The sequence below is a fragment of the Telopea speciosissima genome, chromosome 11, assembly GCF_018873765.1.
Source record: "Telopea speciosissima isolate NSW1024214 ecotype Mountain lineage chromosome 11, Tspe_v1, whole genome shotgun sequence".
Taxonomy (NCBI): domain Eukaryota; kingdom Viridiplantae; phylum Streptophyta; class Magnoliopsida; order Proteales; family Proteaceae; genus Telopea; species Telopea speciosissima.
Genome location: NC_057926.1, coordinates 47,340,158 through 47,357,581, shown reverse-complemented (window position 1 = coordinate 47,357,581; position 17,424 = coordinate 47,340,158). Strand labels below are relative to the sequence as shown.

Below are 17,424 nucleotides of genomic sequence, written 5' to 3'. Positions count from 1 at the left end.
AATGGTTTAAGAAAGACACTAGTGATTTAGAATCTGAAAATATAGTGTGCTTCAATTCTCCTCCAACAATGTGTGAAACATCTTTTTGGATCTAGACTTGATTTGATTTTGATTATGGACTCCCCTATCAACGTACTCGGCAACTACTCATCTAGTTGATGAACAATGGTGGTTCGCATACTCTATTTTATTTTAAAATTTAGCTGGCACAATTATTTGTCTACTTTTACAAAGGTTTTCTTTCCCAAATGTTACTAGTCATGCAATTAAAAAACAGAAAAAATGCTCAAAAAAAGTGTATGCCATCTGCTCCCCTTCATAAACTAAATAAAATTGTTAAGCTTATTGACATTCCCTTTGGATTAATGGTAGTTGTTTCCCCAATCGATACTCCTTGGTTGCGATTTCTACATCAACCTCTATAATCCATATTGGGTTGTCTAAGCATCCATGAATGTAGCAGAAAAACTCCGACTATGCTTGCATTCTAAGTCGATTTCACATATGATTAAAATAATTGTTTTTATTACTCGAGAATGTAAAACCAACCTATAATGCATTCCAAGAATGTATACCAAATACAACCTTGGTATTTCATACACTTTCGTTGATCAAAACAACAATTATATGAATGCTACATACCCTTCTAATCCTCATATAGCCCTTTATCTACAAATTTTTTGTTATAATCTATACCATAGCGTAACGAATCAAATAGATGAAAAAGAAGATGTAGAGGAAGATGAAACACCATGGCCTCTTTTGTGTGATTGGATACCCGTCTGGAGCCCATACCCAAACGGGTACAGTGGGTCATAATATGGATCCCCAAAATTCATCGGCAGCTGGTCGACCCGCCGGAACCATGTGATCGGAAGCTTACCTTGGAAATCATAATCCCCAAATATCACATCAGCAATCCCTGCTCCAGCTTCACTCCCTGGAAGCCAAGCAGCCACCAATGCCTCCATCATGTCAACATAAGGCTCTATCACAACGGGTCGACCGGACACAACGATAACCAGACATTTCACCTCCTTGCACACAGTCTTGATAGTCTCCCCTCCGTCCAGTGCTAGTCTAAGCTCTTTGCTATCACCGTCTGTTTCCGCATATGGGAGCTCACCGACAACCACAATCGCATAGGAAGAATCCCGGTTCTCATTAACAAATTGCTTGTCGGGTTTTTCTTGGAACACGACCTGGGTCTGCTTGCTAACAGCCCTCTTGATGCCTTCTAAGATGGTTGTTCCTTTGGTGATATTGCCTGAGGTGCCCTTCCATGAAACAGTCCATCCTCCACATTGGTAGCCGATGTTGTGTGCATGAGACCCAACCACAAGGATCTTGGGCGCATTCTTACTCAAAGGAAGCATCTTCTCCTCTCCCTTCCCGTTCTTCAACAACACCAAGCTCTTCCTCACGGCTTGTCTTGCCAATTCCCTATGTTTCTGTGGGTCCAAAAGGTTAAAAAGTTAAACCAAATTTAATGACCAAAATACCCATATCAATGAAATCGATTAATTCAGTTGGGTTTTGGGACTAACCTTGTGTCCAACCATGGAATGGAGAGACCGGTCAGCCATGGGCTGTTCAAAAAGCCCAAGAATGAACTTCACCCTTAGGATTCGCCTCACAGCATCGTCAATCCTGCTGATCGGAATCTCGCCGGACGACACAAGCTCTGTCATGTATGTGAGGTATTGTTGGTATTTGTAAGGGATCATGACCATGTCGATTCCAGCGTTGATGGCTGCCTTCAGGCTTTCTTTGTAGTGTGAACCGGGTGGGTTGGTCATCCGGTCAATTGCTTCCCAGTCTGATATGACCATACCCTGTCCCATATAGCAGCCCATACAAAGTGATGACAACTAGGGAGTCAGGACCAGGTTAAGGGTAGAAACGTAAATTTAGAGTTGTTGTATGATAATTTTATGCTACCTGGAAGGACATCTCTTGTTTGAGAATGCGAGTGAGGAGGAAAGAGTTGGCATGCATCTTAATCCCGTTCCAGCTAGAGTAAGAAGCCATGATAGTTGACACCCCCATGGCGATTGCATCAATATAAGGGGTCATGTGGATGCGATACAAGTCGTCATATGTGGTCACCGTGTTGTGCGCGTCTACCCCTCCTTGTGTCCCACCATCACCGGCGTAGTGTTTTGCACAAGCCAGCACTTTCTTTCCCCTGTAATGGACCCATTCAATAACAATCATCAAAATTTAGAATATTTGCCGTCCAATATTAACTAGAGACCATGGTTTTATTGGTATCGGTGTTGAACTAATACTGGATTGATGATACGAATACAAATAGAAGGTAAAGTAGTATAATGATATTAGGGCTGCGTTTGGTGTGCATTCTTGGAATGCATTCTAGGTCGATTTTGCATTCTCGAATAGTAAATATTGTTTGAGAATGCAAAATTGACCTAGAATACATAGCAAACATAGCCTAGATCTTCAGGTGCACGTATTTGCAGAGGATCCAATCTCAATAGGGGTGAAAATGGAAATAAACTTTAAACAGAAAAAGGAAGTACCCAGAAGCGACGAAGGGGTAACCAAGGGTATGATTGTGAGTAGGGTAGCCCTGTAGGCCTAGTATGATCTTGGACATGCTCCTCACAATCTGCGTATCCTCGCTGTAGCTCTCGTAACACCGACCCCAACGAGGATCCCTACACACCTGCAGTTCCACACACCAAAAACCCCAACCATTAGTTAAAAGATGAACGAGACCATGATTGTATTGCTTTACTGATCTGAATGACCGACTTCGCTCTTAAGAGAGAGAGAGAGAGAGCTTACAGCAATACAGGGAGCAAAAGCGTACGGCATTCCGGTGCCCAGAACCTCCAAAGCAGTGGCACTTCCGATCTTCACCATTAAATCCTCATCCCTTCATCAGAATAACACAAGAAAATGAGAAAACAGGAAAATGATCTCAAGCTTCTGTTTCTCCCACAGTTGCACAGATTCACATAAAATGAGAAAGAGGAAGACAGAGAAACCTTGAAGCTCCAAGGCCGATGTTATGAGGAAAAATAGTTGCATCGAGTATGTTATTATGGCCATGGACTGCGTCAGTACCATATATTATGGGAATCCCAAGCCTTGCAGACAACGCAGACTTTTGGAACCCATCGATCATGTCCGCCCACATTGCAGGGGTCGCGTCTGGCGCTATAACAGGATGACCGACCGGCACTACTCCGTTCACTACACTCCCTGAAATTGATAACCAGAACAACCCTCATCGTCAGTGTTTCATCTTCTTGAGCTTCAAAGAATTCAAGAAAATTAAGTTTCAAATAAGAAGGAAAATCTTAGGTTGTGTTTGGTATGCATTCTATGTGATTTCGCATTCTCGAATAATAAAAATAGTTGTTTTGATCATCCGAGAATGTGAAATCAACCTAGAATGTGCTCCAAGAATGCATACTAAACACAGGCTTAGCAACACTATAGAAGACAGAGGGGACGAACCGATGGAATGTTTAATAAGGACGTCAGGAGAGGCGACGGAGTGATCGATTTGGGCCATTTGGCCGATCTTTTCATGAGTGGTCATCCGAGAAAGGAGTTCTGAGATTCGGTTTTCAATTGGGAGTGTTGGATCCTTGTAACGAGCTTGAGGAGAAGGGAAGATGAAGTAGATGACGAAGAGAAAGAAAATGGAACCGAGGTGGAGAGAGGAGAAATGGCGATCACCATGGCTATGGGAGGTTTTCCTTTGGATTTCTTCTGTCTTCTTCATATTTGCTTAGCCTTTCTGTAGGAATTATGATTAACGACTGTGTGTGGAATTCAGATTCCGAAATTCCTCTTTTTATAGCCTTTCTTGAATATGGAATATTTCTGTCGACAGCTCTTGTAAGAACAGAATGTGAATGCATGTTGCAGGCTCATTTGAGAATGAATCATCTACACGTCCGCCGTCGCCCCGCCCCGTCCGCCATTTTGGACTGCGGAGGTCTCGCTGTTTGACTCGTGTCTGCGCCTTTGTAGAATTTTAGTAGGAAATTTCGACGAACTTTTTAATTTTGATGTGAAGGTTAGAGTATATATTTAAATCTCATTTCTTAGTAGGACTGACGTGCCGGGAGCTTTTTAATTTTGTTAATAATTGTGGTTTTGTTGACCGCCAATCTAGTAGACCCAAATTTACATGACTAATAAAGGAAAAAAAAACGTTTTTTTTTTGGGTTGAATTTTTATAGATTATGATGAATTCTGTTTCGTGAGAATCCGACTTAGATATTTGAATGTTTCAGTGTACGTCTCTTGTAAAAACAGAATGTTGCATGCTCATTTGAGAATGGAACATGTTTATTTTGTGCAGGTGAACGTTACATCTTAGACCCAATCACATTTATATTTTGTTTCCATAAACTCCACGATGTGATATACAATTCAGAGCCAATTACATGTTTATTTTGTTTTCATAAATATTCCTCCATCCTTTGTAAATGGTAAAAATAGAGCAGATGGTTACCTCTCACATGTACGTATGTGCAGAGTTTCATTCATTGTGTTTGTCACGCAAGAAATGGATTGGGATCTCTAGCTGCGCGCGGTTGTGTAGACACCTTATTTTGTCTTTTTTCCCGGAGGTTTTGCATAACGATGATGAACACCCTCCAAAGCCTAGAGCCGGTGTATCTGTAGTGTCAGTATGCACTACCGAATCCGTTTACCGATCATCCATTCCCCTTTGTTGGAGCCTGAACCTGAACTTCCAAGAACCTCTGGAAAGGTTAGCCATGACCCAGAATCCTTGGGATCAGCCTAGCCCAAATAGTCCAAACCATCCCCATTGATACTAAAACCTACATCGACACAAAAAGGCCCCGAGTCGACACCGAACCCACCTTCCTTTGACATCGAGCCATACCACCTCACTATCGAACAGTGCACTTTTACTATCTGTCTAACTTCGACATTCAGTCAATGGTAATCGACAACCGATCCATTTGCCTCAATGCCGAGTCCTGTTCATCGACAGCCACTCGATGTCGACCATGCCCCACTTCATATCGAATCGAGCACTTTCACTATCAAATAACAACAAATTTGAGAAGCCTAAACCTTCCATATTTTGCTTCGATTGCGATTCCTTTAGCGTCTCAGCCTATTTTTAGCACTTTAGATCTCAATCTTGGCTCCCTTAGACCCCAAGGAACACCTCCTAAGGCAACTAAGCACTTGTCCCCCATCCATTGGTCCTTAACTTGATTTTACACCTACCGTCGATGCAAAGACTCCTTACTTGGACGATCCGGATTCCACCAACCTTACACGAATTTGAAAGGAACTTTGCTTAGTCCCCAGTCCAGAGACAGTGCCCCCCTACACCCATACTTAGCCTCCATTCAAAACCATTAAGCTCTTAGCTTTGGCATCCCACTTAGCCCTAGTCTATTGCCTCTTTACCTCTTGAACACCACAATCCTCCAAACTTCCTGTTGCATCAAAAAATCGTCCGGTGGTCCCTTCGAGTGTCGTAACCTGCAAAAGGACCAGAGTGACAAAGGAGAACCAATGTGGTTCCGGCCTAGGACTCTTCGATGCCTAACTTAGATCTCTCTGAGCAAACAGATGAGTGAAGAGAATTCAAGATATTCAAGATGGATCAATGGGGGTAGAGTACCTTCCCTTTTATAGTGGAGTGTGGCGGTGTGATTTTGGGTTTATCATTTGCCCCCCACTCTCTTGGACCGGAGTGTTCAAGAGAGTAGCCTTTTTCATTCTTGTTTTTGGAGATTTGTCTCCCTTCTGGGTGTTGTTGTTCCTTGCCCTTTGTATGTGGCAAATAGGCCTTGGTAGTCATTCAACCTTAGTGGCCTTGAGCCTTGGTGGTTGTCGAACTTTGGTGGCCTTGAGTCTTGGGGGTCTGTGGACCTTGGTGGTCTTATGCCTTAGTGGTCATTTGACCTCGGTGGTCCAAGGACCTTGGTGGCATTGCGCCTTGGTGGTCTATGGACCTTGGTGGCCAACGAGCCTTGGAGGCCTTACGCCTTGGCATTTGAACCATCTCGAACTTCTCGGATTCTGCCTCTAAACCTTGAACTCGTGTCAAATATGACGTCTCGTACTTCCCCTTTTTTTGTTTTTTTTTTTTTTTTTTTTACCGATATTGACTCGAATTGGTCTTTGGCACAGACACATCTTTACTCGAACCCTCGTGAACTCCGACCTAGGAGCTCAAACCTTCGCGAACTCTGACCTCGAACCTCGAACCTTCGCGAACTCTGACCCCGGACCTCGAACCTCGAACCTTGAACCACGAACCCTTATGAACTCCGACCTCGGACCCCAAACCTTTACGAACTTTGACCTCAGACCTCGAACCTTGAACCTCAAACATCGGACCTCGAACCTCGAACCTCGTCCATGGCTTGTCACCTATAGTCCTTGGCTGTAGCCCCTTTTTATTTTATTTTATTTGACTTGATTTGACCTTTGGCCACAGATACATCTTTGCTCGAACCTTAATCTCGAACCCTCGTGAACTTCGACCTCAGACCTCGGACCTCGGACCTCGAACCTCGTCCTCAGACCTCGACCTCGAACCTCATTCATGCCCATGGCCTGTCGATCGCAGTCCTTGGTCATGGCCAAAGACCCCCTTTTTATTTTTCTTTCTTCTCTCGTTTCTTCTTTGCTTTTGGGCAGTGCCCATTGATGACGACCATGGCCCTTTGGCCGTGGTCTCTAGGCCTTGGCCTCTTGGCCTCTTTCTTTCTTTTCTTTTTTTTTTTTTCATCTTTTCTCTTCTTCTCTGTCTTGATAGGTGATGCCCATTAATGACGACCATGGCCCTTTGGCCGTGGCTTCTTGGTCGTGGTCTTTTGGCCATGGCCTCTTTCTTTTTCTTTTTCTCATTTTTTCTCTTCTTCTCTCTCTTGATAGGTGATGCCCATTGATGACGACCATGGCCCTTTGGGTGTGGCTTCTTGGTCGTGGTCTTTTGGCCGTGGTCTCTTGGCTATGGTCTCTTGTCCGTGGCCATTAACGGTCGTCCTCGGACCTCGACCTGTTGCTCTCTTTACAGTCATCCGACACTGATCTCTTGTTATCTTGTAGCGTGGCCTCGATCACCTTCTTCCGAGCTTGTAATACCTCGGCCATATTGGCAAACTCGTTACACCGCTCTAGAAGCTCCTTCATGGTCCGGGTCTCATGAAGTGTCAGGTCTTTGCTCAAGTCCATGTCTCTGATGCCCTCAACCAAGGCTGCATGCTGGGTCTGGTCGTCTAAGTCTCTGACCTCCAAGGACTCCTTGGTGAACCTGGTGACGTACTCCCTGAGGGACTCCCCAGGGTTCTGTATCACATTCAATAGATTGATCGTGGTCTTCTTTTACTTGACGCTGCTCTAGAAGCGAGTGACGAATTGCTCACACAGCTCTGCGAACGAACCTATCGACCTTGGACGTAGTCTGGAGAGCTACGAAGTGGCTGCACCCTTAAGGGAGGCAGGGAAGGCTCGACAGGAGACCACATCCGATCCACCGTATAGGGTCATCATCCTGTTGAAGTAGTTGATGTGATCATTAGGGTCCGTGGTACCGTTATAGAGTTCGCAGGTGGGTAACCTGAACCTGGATGGGAGTGAGGCTGACATGATCTGCTCCGAGAATGGATGCTACCCGGGGATCGAGTGTGTCTCGCCCTTGGTCTGCTTCTTCAACCCTTCCAACTTTTCGACCAAATCTGAGAGTCTCTTACCAAGCTCCTCATCCTGTGACTGTCTCTCACGTCTGATTGGTGGTTCACTGTGACCTCGTTCTCATCTTCTCTTGGAAGTCCCCTCCCGCCTTGAGTACTGGCGAGATGGTGAAGGGTCACATCACGATGAATCTTGACGTGAATGTGAGGGGCTTTCTTCTCTGTAGGACTGGCTCCATCCTAGTGCGTAACTCCCCCATAGTCGACCTCGAAACACTAATCTTCTTATTGAGCCTTTTGGACTGGGTACCACGGATCTCTGCAATGGTGTTCTCCCATGGTCCGACTGTACCGGGAGGTCCGCCATTCTCCTAAGATGTTTGGAGGGATCTCCCCGCTGCCTGGTGTGTCTCTCGGACCTATCACCCCTGGGAGCTGACCTCCTAGGGCTCTGCTTCTGTCGGGGATCTGTCCTGTGACGGTGGGATGTTGCACGTTGCCTCAGGCAGTCGAGGAAGAATTATTGGTTGTAGAGGATCTATCACTGCAAGTCATTGATCTGACCCACAGTTACTGGTGCGTTGGGATCAGGTACTGGCTCCGCGGTGGCGGCTTCAATGGCTACTTCAGGGTTGAGGTCGATTGCCCCAACTTATTGGTTCTCAGGGACCTCTCTCTCTTGAGAGACATGGTCGAGGGCTCTGCGGCATGAGCTCTTTGGAGGAGGTGATCCGTTCCCCTCCCTCGCAGCATTGTAGGTAGAGGGAACGATCTTCTTACCTCGCGGCGCCACGGTATGAACAGTTATGGAAACAAGCAAGTGCGATGGCTAGCGTCGTTCCCTCAGACGGCGCCAATCTATTGCGTCAAGAAATCATCCGGTGGTCCCTTTGACTGCCGTAACCTGCAAAAGGTCCAGAGTGACAAAGGAGAACTGGTGTGGTTCCGGCCTAGGACTCTCCTATGCCTAAGTTAGATCTCTCTGAGCAAACAGATGAGTGAATAGAATTCAAGATATTCAAGATGGATTGATGGGCGTTGAGTACCTTCCCTTTTATAGTGGAGTGTGGCGGTGTGATTTTGGGTTTATCATTTTCCCTACCTCAAGACTTGGAAACACCAATCTGGGAATCTCGACTTGATTGCGAAGTGTTAGAGTACAAGAGACAAGAGAAGCCTTACAAGCGGCGAAACTTGTTCCTACATACAAATCTCCTGACTTACAAAAGGGAAACCTCCTTTTCTTTAGTCTTTTGCTCTCATTAGGTAAGAGCTTATTCTTCCTTTACATTTTACTTGATTTCTCGTTTTTAATTTTCGCTTTACATCTCCTGAAGGGGTGTGATCCCATCTCTCTAGATGATGATCACACATTCTCTGTCCTCTCTCTTCTTCTTTCTATGTTCATGCATATCACTCTTTTATTTGTCTCCATGCATGCACTTTTGTATGATCCCCATCCCCCGTAATTTAAGATTCTCTCATGTATTCATTTTACGAGTCTTCTCACATGCCATGTACACATGTTTTCGTGTTTTATTATCGTTATACACATTCCACCACATGCACAGGCCTAGCCATCATTTCTGTCTCTTTCTTTTTATCATCTCTTCATGCTTAGCCTTGAATCCACCATGCTTAAGTTATTTAGGTCTTGAGTCCTTTATTTTACATTCCTGTATAATAACCATTGTTTCGCAGCCAAACCTCCGGGTATGTGCTCTTTTTTACCCTCATTGTGTTTTATTTTCTTTGTTCTTGCATCTTACGTTCTATCAAAGCATGTTATACCATTGCCTAGCCAAGTAATAGAAAGATCGCCAAGTTCGGGCAGATTGGGGTGCATAATACATTCCTCGGACCGTAACTTGACCCGTACCCAGACCAATATACCATTTGTCCTCGAAATGGCGTTTATGAGAGTCATTATACTACAATCTTGGGTCCTAGACCCTCCTCTAGGTGGCGACTCCAAACATTCAATTCTCCTCTTTCTTCTCCCCAAAGAGGGATGAGATGGACACGTGACGATCCCCCGTCATGTCATTGTCCTCACAGGCTGTCCCAATTGCACTGCTGCGCAAACATAAAAAGATGTGCAATGATTGCTTTACCTCTGCTCGAGTGCCTTGCTCGAGTGGGGGTAAGACGATCATTTCGTGCCTTGTTGTATCTGCGTAGTAGAACAGTTAGGGTAGCCGCGCAATAGAGGATCCTAATCTGTAAAAAATAGATATAAAAGATAGGACCAAGTTTCCCTCTATCCACGGTGAATGGGATACCATAAGGGGGAAGAGGGCGGAAAAGGATATCAAATGAGTATTTTGGAACATACCAAAACCCTAGGAGGGATTTGTGAACCCTAAGATGGTGGGTGAATTGTCCTCTATTGGTGGAAGAAAAATTATTCCTAAAAGGTAAGGGTAAAAAAAACATAATACTAAAACAAAGGGAAAAATCAACTTTACGAATAGGAAAAACCCATGATTTGATCGTTATTACCCCTTGTGAGTTGAATGTCCCAAGTACTCTTTTCTCCAATTAATGCCCATAGTGAAGTAGCCAAGTAGGTACCTCACAACGAAGGAAAGACAAGTATATATGTTTTTTCCTGTCTCTTTTTTTCTTGTATTCCATATGTAGCACTGCTTTGGTGATCATCTGGTTAATCTAATGATAAAGTAGGTTTAGAATTTTTCTCCTCTCAGGTTCCCTGCCCAGTCAAGTTCGTAGGTTCCTCTCATAGGGAGGGTGGAAATGACGACCTCACCCCACCCGGGCAGTGTGTTCAGCCATTTCTGACCCCCTATGAGAGGAATCTACGAACCTGACCGGGCAGGGAACCTGAGAGGAGTTAGATTTGTAGGTTTAGGTCTACAACATTAAATGGAAAAACACTCTCATATCTACATTACAAATGGGAAAGAGATCCTTGCTTGGTCGTGTAAGTCCTTGTATCAGCACAAGGGGCCAATGAGAACGTACACAGGGTCATTAACATGGATGGATATTTTGATTTCACATTAGGTAAGACAGTAAATTTGTGTGCTCCAATGACTTGGCGATGGAACGATGCAACCAAGTAACATTGATTTTCCCTTACAAATTATACACTTGACATCACAAAATATAAGGAGAAAAAACATTGACAAGCTGCACGCATACACCACCAAAACCACCACCACCACCACACCCCCACCCCCCCCCCCCCCTCCCCCATCCCCCCTTCTCCCTCCCTTTGACTGTAAAAGCTAGTTTTTGGAATGAGATCTTGGTGTTTGAAACGTATCTGTGCCATTCTATAATCTTAGTGGGAGATTTCAACGAAGTTCTTAATTTTGATGTGACGGTTAGAGTACTTAAATCTCGTTCCGTAGGACTGGCGTGCCTGGAGTTTTTAATATTATTAATAATTTTGGTTTTGTTGACCTCGAATCTAGTAGACCCAAGTTTACATGTTCAAATAAAAAAAAATAAAAAACCCCTTTTGTAATTAAAGAAGTCTTAGACAGGGCAATGACAATTTATGAATTCTTTTCTGATTGGAGGAATGTTTTGGTATCTATTTTACCATCCTTAGGCTGTGATCAAAACCCGCTTTTGGTTAATCTGAATCCCAATAATGTTTCTTATAATTAGAAGCTTCGTAGTATGCCCCCTCATGGTGTCGTGTAAATCTGGATTCGGTAAAGTGCCATCAATGAAAACCAATTTGTTTTTTGCTTCCATGGCCATTAACATGGATTGGTGCCATGCAAGATAGTTATTGTCATCTAGCAGAGGAGTCACCAAGGTTGCTCCAAGTTGATCACTCGAATGGAGATAATAGGTAGAAGACATCGGCAAAGTAAACATAGTCGATGAAGCAGATGCATTCTCGGTACCCATAGAGGAAGAACTAGAATCGATGCTAGAGACCTAGATTGATGATACCATGACAAGAAGATAATAATGAGAGGATAAATGATGAGAAGATGCATTTGCATCGGTTGTCTTGAATTGAATCCGTAATGGATGATAATTACAAGAATAATTACAAAGATAATGAGATCCTACGAGATATAGTTCACATGTTAAGTTTCAGTCAAAAGAAAATTAACCATGAAACGATGTGTATGAGTGAATTTGAATATCAAATTTGACATGCGGCCCAATCAGGTCATTTCTCTTGTTTCCAAGGGTTGTTTAGAGAACCTCTGTAAACGTGTCTGTCTAGGATTTTTTTTCTCTTCCAATTCTTAAAATTGAAATTAAATTAAAGTAACTCAAAACAAGCCAAGAGAGAAAGTACTACAGATTAGGAATTTGGATACATCAAACATAGCAATGCAGAAGCATTTTGCGGGAAATAGTGGTAAATATATAGGTAGGCAAATCGACTCACCAAGATCGTTCGTACCAAGTTTATGGTTTTAAGTATTGAGAATCGGGGGATCAATATCGAGTATCGGTATCAGATCAGATATGGGGATGATATCAAATTGTATCGGATATAACGAAAAGTTTTACCCCCAAAGATACCGAAACCATATGGTATTTTGACCATTATTGTTAGGGTTTAGGGTTTAAGCATAAGATTGTTTAAAGCATTACACCCTGAGTATCGAGTTTGGAATACCCAGGCTGCTACTTCCAACTAGTATTTATAGAGAAATTAGGGTTTAGGTCAGATGGGCTAATTACTAGATTGCCCCTCACAGCCTGAGCTTTAATACAAGTAGATTATATTAGAACATATGAAGAGATATTACATCAATACCCTTACAATTATACCATTGTGATCGTGGTACCATGCAATAATAGGATATCTGCCAGGTATTAGTGTTGGTGTCAACCGACAAAGATGTTGTCCGATAAAGTTATTGCACATGAAATTTTTCACTTTCTAAAAAATCATAAAGGGGATATGGATGGGTAGTCTTTTTTTTTTTTTTTGCTAAAGATCAGCAATGTGTATATTAAAAGATGGGTAAATTACAAAAGGGATACATTCAGACAAAACAAAAAACAAACCCAGGGCTCATTACTAAGGCTGGTTACACAACCGATGCCTAACACATTGTGCTTTAAAGGTGACTGTCAAAAGCATATGATAGGGTGTAATGAGATTACCCTTATGAAGTTAAATGACAAACTTACCCTTCTTCTTCTTCCTGCTACAACCCACAAATATGTATTATTAATCTCAAAACTCAAAACAGGTGAGTGATTTCTCTGTTTTTATTGAAGAAGATTAGGAGCCAATCATCAACGTCCTTATCTTTTCCAGATTTCTCAATAGTTCACCGATCCCATCTTTGATTTTGAGGGCAGTTGCAGTAGAGGGAAGATCTCAACAATTAAGGGATTCAATAGGGCTCAAAGCTAATTGAAGCAAGGTGGTACAAGACCCAGATGGGTTGAGATAAAATGAAGCATATCAAAAGTTTGAGGAGAAAATCCCATTTCTTTCTCCCTTTCCATTCTTTCTCTTTGACCCCTGCTGGAAGCCATCGCCCCAGATGAAGGGATACCCTTATGCTTCAAGACCCGACTCAATCTCACTCAATTGAGCTGCAGGAAAGCAAGGTGAAGTCCCAAAACAAACTTAGAGAACCGATTTGGGATCCATGGAATCAAGCCACCTGGGACAGTCATCGTTCAAAGATGATGAGCCATTCCCATCCCCTCTCGTGACATTCTTGGTGGTTCTATTAAATCTTTCCCCTCTTTTAATCTTAAATTCTTTTAGAGATAAACTCTCACTATGGATGTATTTTAAATTCAGAGACAGATTTTAGGGTTCTTGAGCACCAATTTCTATTTTGTCGATGAATTTAAAATGAGATGGAACCAATCACCAAGAACCCTAGAACCAGCCTTTGTATCTAGAAATATGGAATTCTTAGGGTTATTTCAATTTTTTTTCCATTCCACGGGCACAGAACAGTCATGTTGCAGATGCAATGCAGTAGGGAGTAGGGGCGGATGGGTTGCAGGAAGAAGAAGAAGAAGAAGAAGGGTCACTTCACTACCTTTAAAGGGTAGATTAGGTATTTAGGATTTTTCTAACTCTTGACGTCGTCACTAAATGGTAGCTAACTAACGGACATGACCTACTTGAGAGAAATCATAAAATGCAGAGGGTGTTCAAGTAAGGTTTTGAAAAATGGAGAATATTAAGAAAACAGGCAATATTCTAAGGGGTGTACAAGTAATTTTTCCAATAAAAAATGAAAATATGCAACCAGATTCTCTGGTTCATGTTAGATCCGATGGGTTCATTTATTCCCTATTGAGTGAGTCTTCTTATCTTGTGTCATGGATGAATCATGACTGAGCCATTAAGAAAAATAGAACAAGGTAATAGATCTCGTCGCATTTAATAATCTTCACACATTTGAGTTTAGAGCATTTTGACCTTTTATTTTCACGGGTTGTCTTTTTCTCAATAAATCATGTTTTAAATTTGAATTAGTATACTTGTATAAGATTTAAGATTGGAGCAAATAAAAACATGAATTAATATGCCGAATCCTTCCGTTGCCTCATGCAACCACGCCGGGAGATGGGTAGTTGCTCCCATTCCTCCCTACAACCCTAACGGGAAGAAGATTAACTTTATAATCTCGTAATCTTTGTTTGGGGTTGATTGTGTCCTTTAGTTCTTCTTTGGGCTGTGTCCTTTCAGCTTGCCTTGGCTGTAGGTTGTGAAGTTTTTCTCCTTGTATTTTCTTTTCTTTCTCCTCCTTTTGGGGGGAAAGTTTCTCTCTTCTTTTATATAATTTCTTATTCATCCAAAAAAAGAAAAACATGAATTAATGTTTTTTTTTTTTAATTGCTTACGGTTTTCTTTTTAGGACGAGTTTTCCTTCAGCCACGGTGAATGGATTCAGATGTGCACCGGAGGATATTTTGGGGGAACTTACTAAAACCTCATAGGGTTTGTGAATCCTGGGATGGTGTGGTGACTATTCATCGAGTAGTGAAGGAAAACTTTTTTCCTTTTAATTGAAAAAATTATCTTTTCATAGTCGCCTATATGACGGTTCTTTTTATTGGTAAATTGTTTTCCTTAAGTTGGACGGTTAATTTGGTCATTTTTATCCATCTCAAACACATGCTTTGCTATATGTTTTCAACTTTTTTTAACCTCTTGCATTTGCTGTTGTTCAACTTTCTTTAGATACACCGAATCTTTAAAGATTAATTTCTCCGCATTGCAAGATATGCGTAGGTTCAAATTGAACAGATGAATAATTAGACATTTTTTTTCTCATAAAAAAGAAATGAAAATATTATTGAAAAAAAGAAGAGATCTTATCTATTAGGATGTCAAGATTCACAAAGAGAAGCCACTTTTGTTGGTGCATGAGCTTCACCATTGGTGTACCTAGTACATCAGGCTCTTGCCACTGCATGGTTTGGAGGAGGCTGTTTCTTAACTTGAACCTATGACCACTAGGTCGCAATGGAGCAACCTTACCATTGTGCCGAGGTCTGCTCTCTTCCCAAACAAAAACACAACATGAATAAAAAAAAAAAAGATTAAGAGAAAATGTAATTTATTGTAAACACAGACAACTCAATCTAATATTGAAGAATACGATTTAGAATCTAAAAATATAGTGTGTTTCAATCCTCCTCCAACAATGTGTGGGACTTCGTTTTTGACATAGATTTGATTTGATTATGGACTCCCCTATCAACATACTCGGCAACTACTGCTCTAGTTGATGAACAATGGTGGTTTGTATACTTTACTTATTTTATAGATTTAGCTTGCACAATTATTGTCTCCTTTTACTAAGGCTTTCTTTCCCAAATGTTACTTGTCAAGCAAAGAAAAAACCTGAATTCAAAAAATGCTCAAAAAAAGTGTATGCCATCCGCTCCCCTTCATAAACTAAATAAGATTGTTACACTAATTGACATTTCCTTTGGATTAATGGTAATTGTTTCCCCAATCGATATTCCTTGGTTGCGATTTCTACTTCAACCTCTATAATCCATCTTGGATTGCCTCCGCTTCCATGAATGTAGCAAAAAACCTCCTATTATGCTTGCATTCTAAGTCGATTTCACATATGATAAAAGTAGTTCTTCTTATTACCTGAGAATGCAAAATCAACCTATAATGCATTCCAAGAACGCATACCAAACACAGCCTTGGTATTTCATAAATTTTCATTGATCAAAACAACAATTATACAAATGCTACAACAAAAATACACTTCAGATCCTCATATAGCCCTTTATGTACAAATTTTTTGTTATAATCTATACCATTACTAATCAAATAGATGAAAAAGAAGATGCAGAGCCTCTTTTGTGTGATTGGATACCCATTTGGAGCCCATACCCAAACGGGTACAGCGGATCATAATACGGATCTCCAAAATTCATCGGCAGTTGGTCGACCCGCCGGAACCATGTCTTCGGAAGCTTACCCTGGAAATCATAATCCCCAAATATAACATCAACAATCCCTGTTCCAGCTTCACTCCCTGGAAGCCAAGCAGCCACTAATGCCTCCATCATGTCAACATAAGGCTCTATCACAACAGGTCGACCTGACACAATGATAACCAGACATTTCACCTCCTTGCACACAGTCTTGATAGTCTCCTCCCAGTCCAGTGCCAGCCTGAGCTCTTTGCTATCACCGTCTGTTTCCGCATATGGGAGCTCACCGACAACCACGATTGCATAGGAAGAATCCCGGTTCTTATTAACGAATTGCTTGTCGGGTTTTTCTTGGAACACGACCCGGGTCTGCATGCTAACAGCCCTCTTGATGCCTTCTAAGATGGTTGTTCCTTTGGTGATGTTTCCTGAGGTGCCCTTCCATGAAACAGTCCACCCTCCACATTGGTAGCCGATGTTGTGTGCATGAGACCCAACCACAAGGATCTTGGGGGCATTCTTACTCAAAGGAAGCATCTTCTCCTCTCCCTTCCCGTTCTTCAACAACACCAAGCTCTTCCTCACAGCTTCTCTTGCCAATTCCCTGTGTTTCTATGGGTCCAAAAGGTTGAAAAGTTAAACCAAATTTAATGACCAAAATACCCATATCAATGAAATTGGTTAATTCAGTTGGGTTTTGGGACTAACCTTGTGTCCAACCGTGGGATGGAGAGACCGGTCAGCCATGGGCTGTTCAAAAAGTCCAAGAATGAACTTCACCCTAAGGATTCGCCTCACAGCATCGTCATCCTACTGATAGGAATCTCGCCGGACAACACAAGCTCTGTCATGTATGTGAGGTATTGTTGGTACTTGTAAGGGATCATGACCATGTCGATTCCAGCATTGATGGCTGCCTTCAGGCTTTCTTTGTAGTGTGAACCGGGTGGGTTGGTCATCCGATCAATTCCTTTCCAGTCTGATATGACCATACCCTGTCCCATGTAGCAGCCCACACAAAGTGATGACCACTAGGGAGTCAGGTCCAAGTTAAGGGTAGAAATTTAAATTCAGAGATGTTGTATGATAATTTTATGCTACCTGGAAGGACATCTCTTGTTTGAGAATGCGAGTGAGGAGGAAAGAGTTAGCATGCATCTTGATCCCGTTCCAACTAGAGTAAGAAGCCATGATTGTTGACACCCCCATGGCGATTGCATCAATATAAGGGGTCATGTGGAGGCGATACAGGTCATCATATGTGGTCACTGTGTTGTACTCGTCGACCCCTCCTTGTGTCCCACCATTGCTGGTGTAGTGTTTTGCACAAGCCAGCACTTTCCTTCCCCTGTAATGGATCCATTCA

At 42.3% G+C, this 17,424-nt stretch overlaps 1 protein-coding gene, 1 long non-coding RNA gene and 1 pseudogene across 2 annotated transcripts; 1 reads left to right on the top strand and 2 right to left on the bottom strand.

Moving 5' to 3' along the window:
* The window catches only part of LOC122646003, a 31,374-nt pseudogene that overhangs the window by 11,624 nt on the left and 2,326 nt on the right, over nucleotides 1-17,424 (bottom strand).
* Nucleotides 677-2,897, bottom strand: LOC122646007 (beta-glucosidase BoGH3B-like). The gene is made up of 5 exons (XM_043839459.1): nucleotides 2,812-2,897; nucleotides 2,544-2,689; nucleotides 1,942-2,188; nucleotides 1,548-1,835; nucleotides 677-1,451 (listed from the first exon to the last, which is right to left on the bottom strand). The coding sequence occupies exons 1-5, from the start codon at nucleotides 2,887-2,889 to the stop codon at nucleotides 711-713; spliced, it is 1,500 nt and encodes a 499-aa protein (XP_043695394.1). The 5' UTR covers nucleotides 2,890-2,897; the 3' UTR covers nucleotides 677-710.
* LOC122646009 lies at nucleotides 1,760-17,246 on the top strand. The gene is made up of 3 exons (XR_006330548.1): nucleotides 1,760-1,837; nucleotides 2,321-2,325; nucleotides 17,167-17,246. It is a non-coding gene; the product is annotated as an uncharacterized LOC122646009 (long non-coding RNA).

Bases quoted from the DNA above. Each gene is read 5' to 3' on its own strand.
- LOC122646007 (XM_043839459.1), bottom strand. From the start codon at position 2,889: ATGGTGAAGATCGGAAGTGCCACTGCTTTGGAGGTTCTGGGCACCGGA. The intron at 2,189-2,543 runs GTACTTCCTTTT...GGTCCATTACAG, and splicing joins TACCCCTTCGTCGCTTCTGG to GGGAAAGAAAGTGCTGGCTT. The intron at 1,452-1,547 runs GTTAGTCCCAAA...TTGGACCCACAG, and splicing joins ATTCCATGGTTGGACACAAG to AAACATAGGGAATTGGCAAG.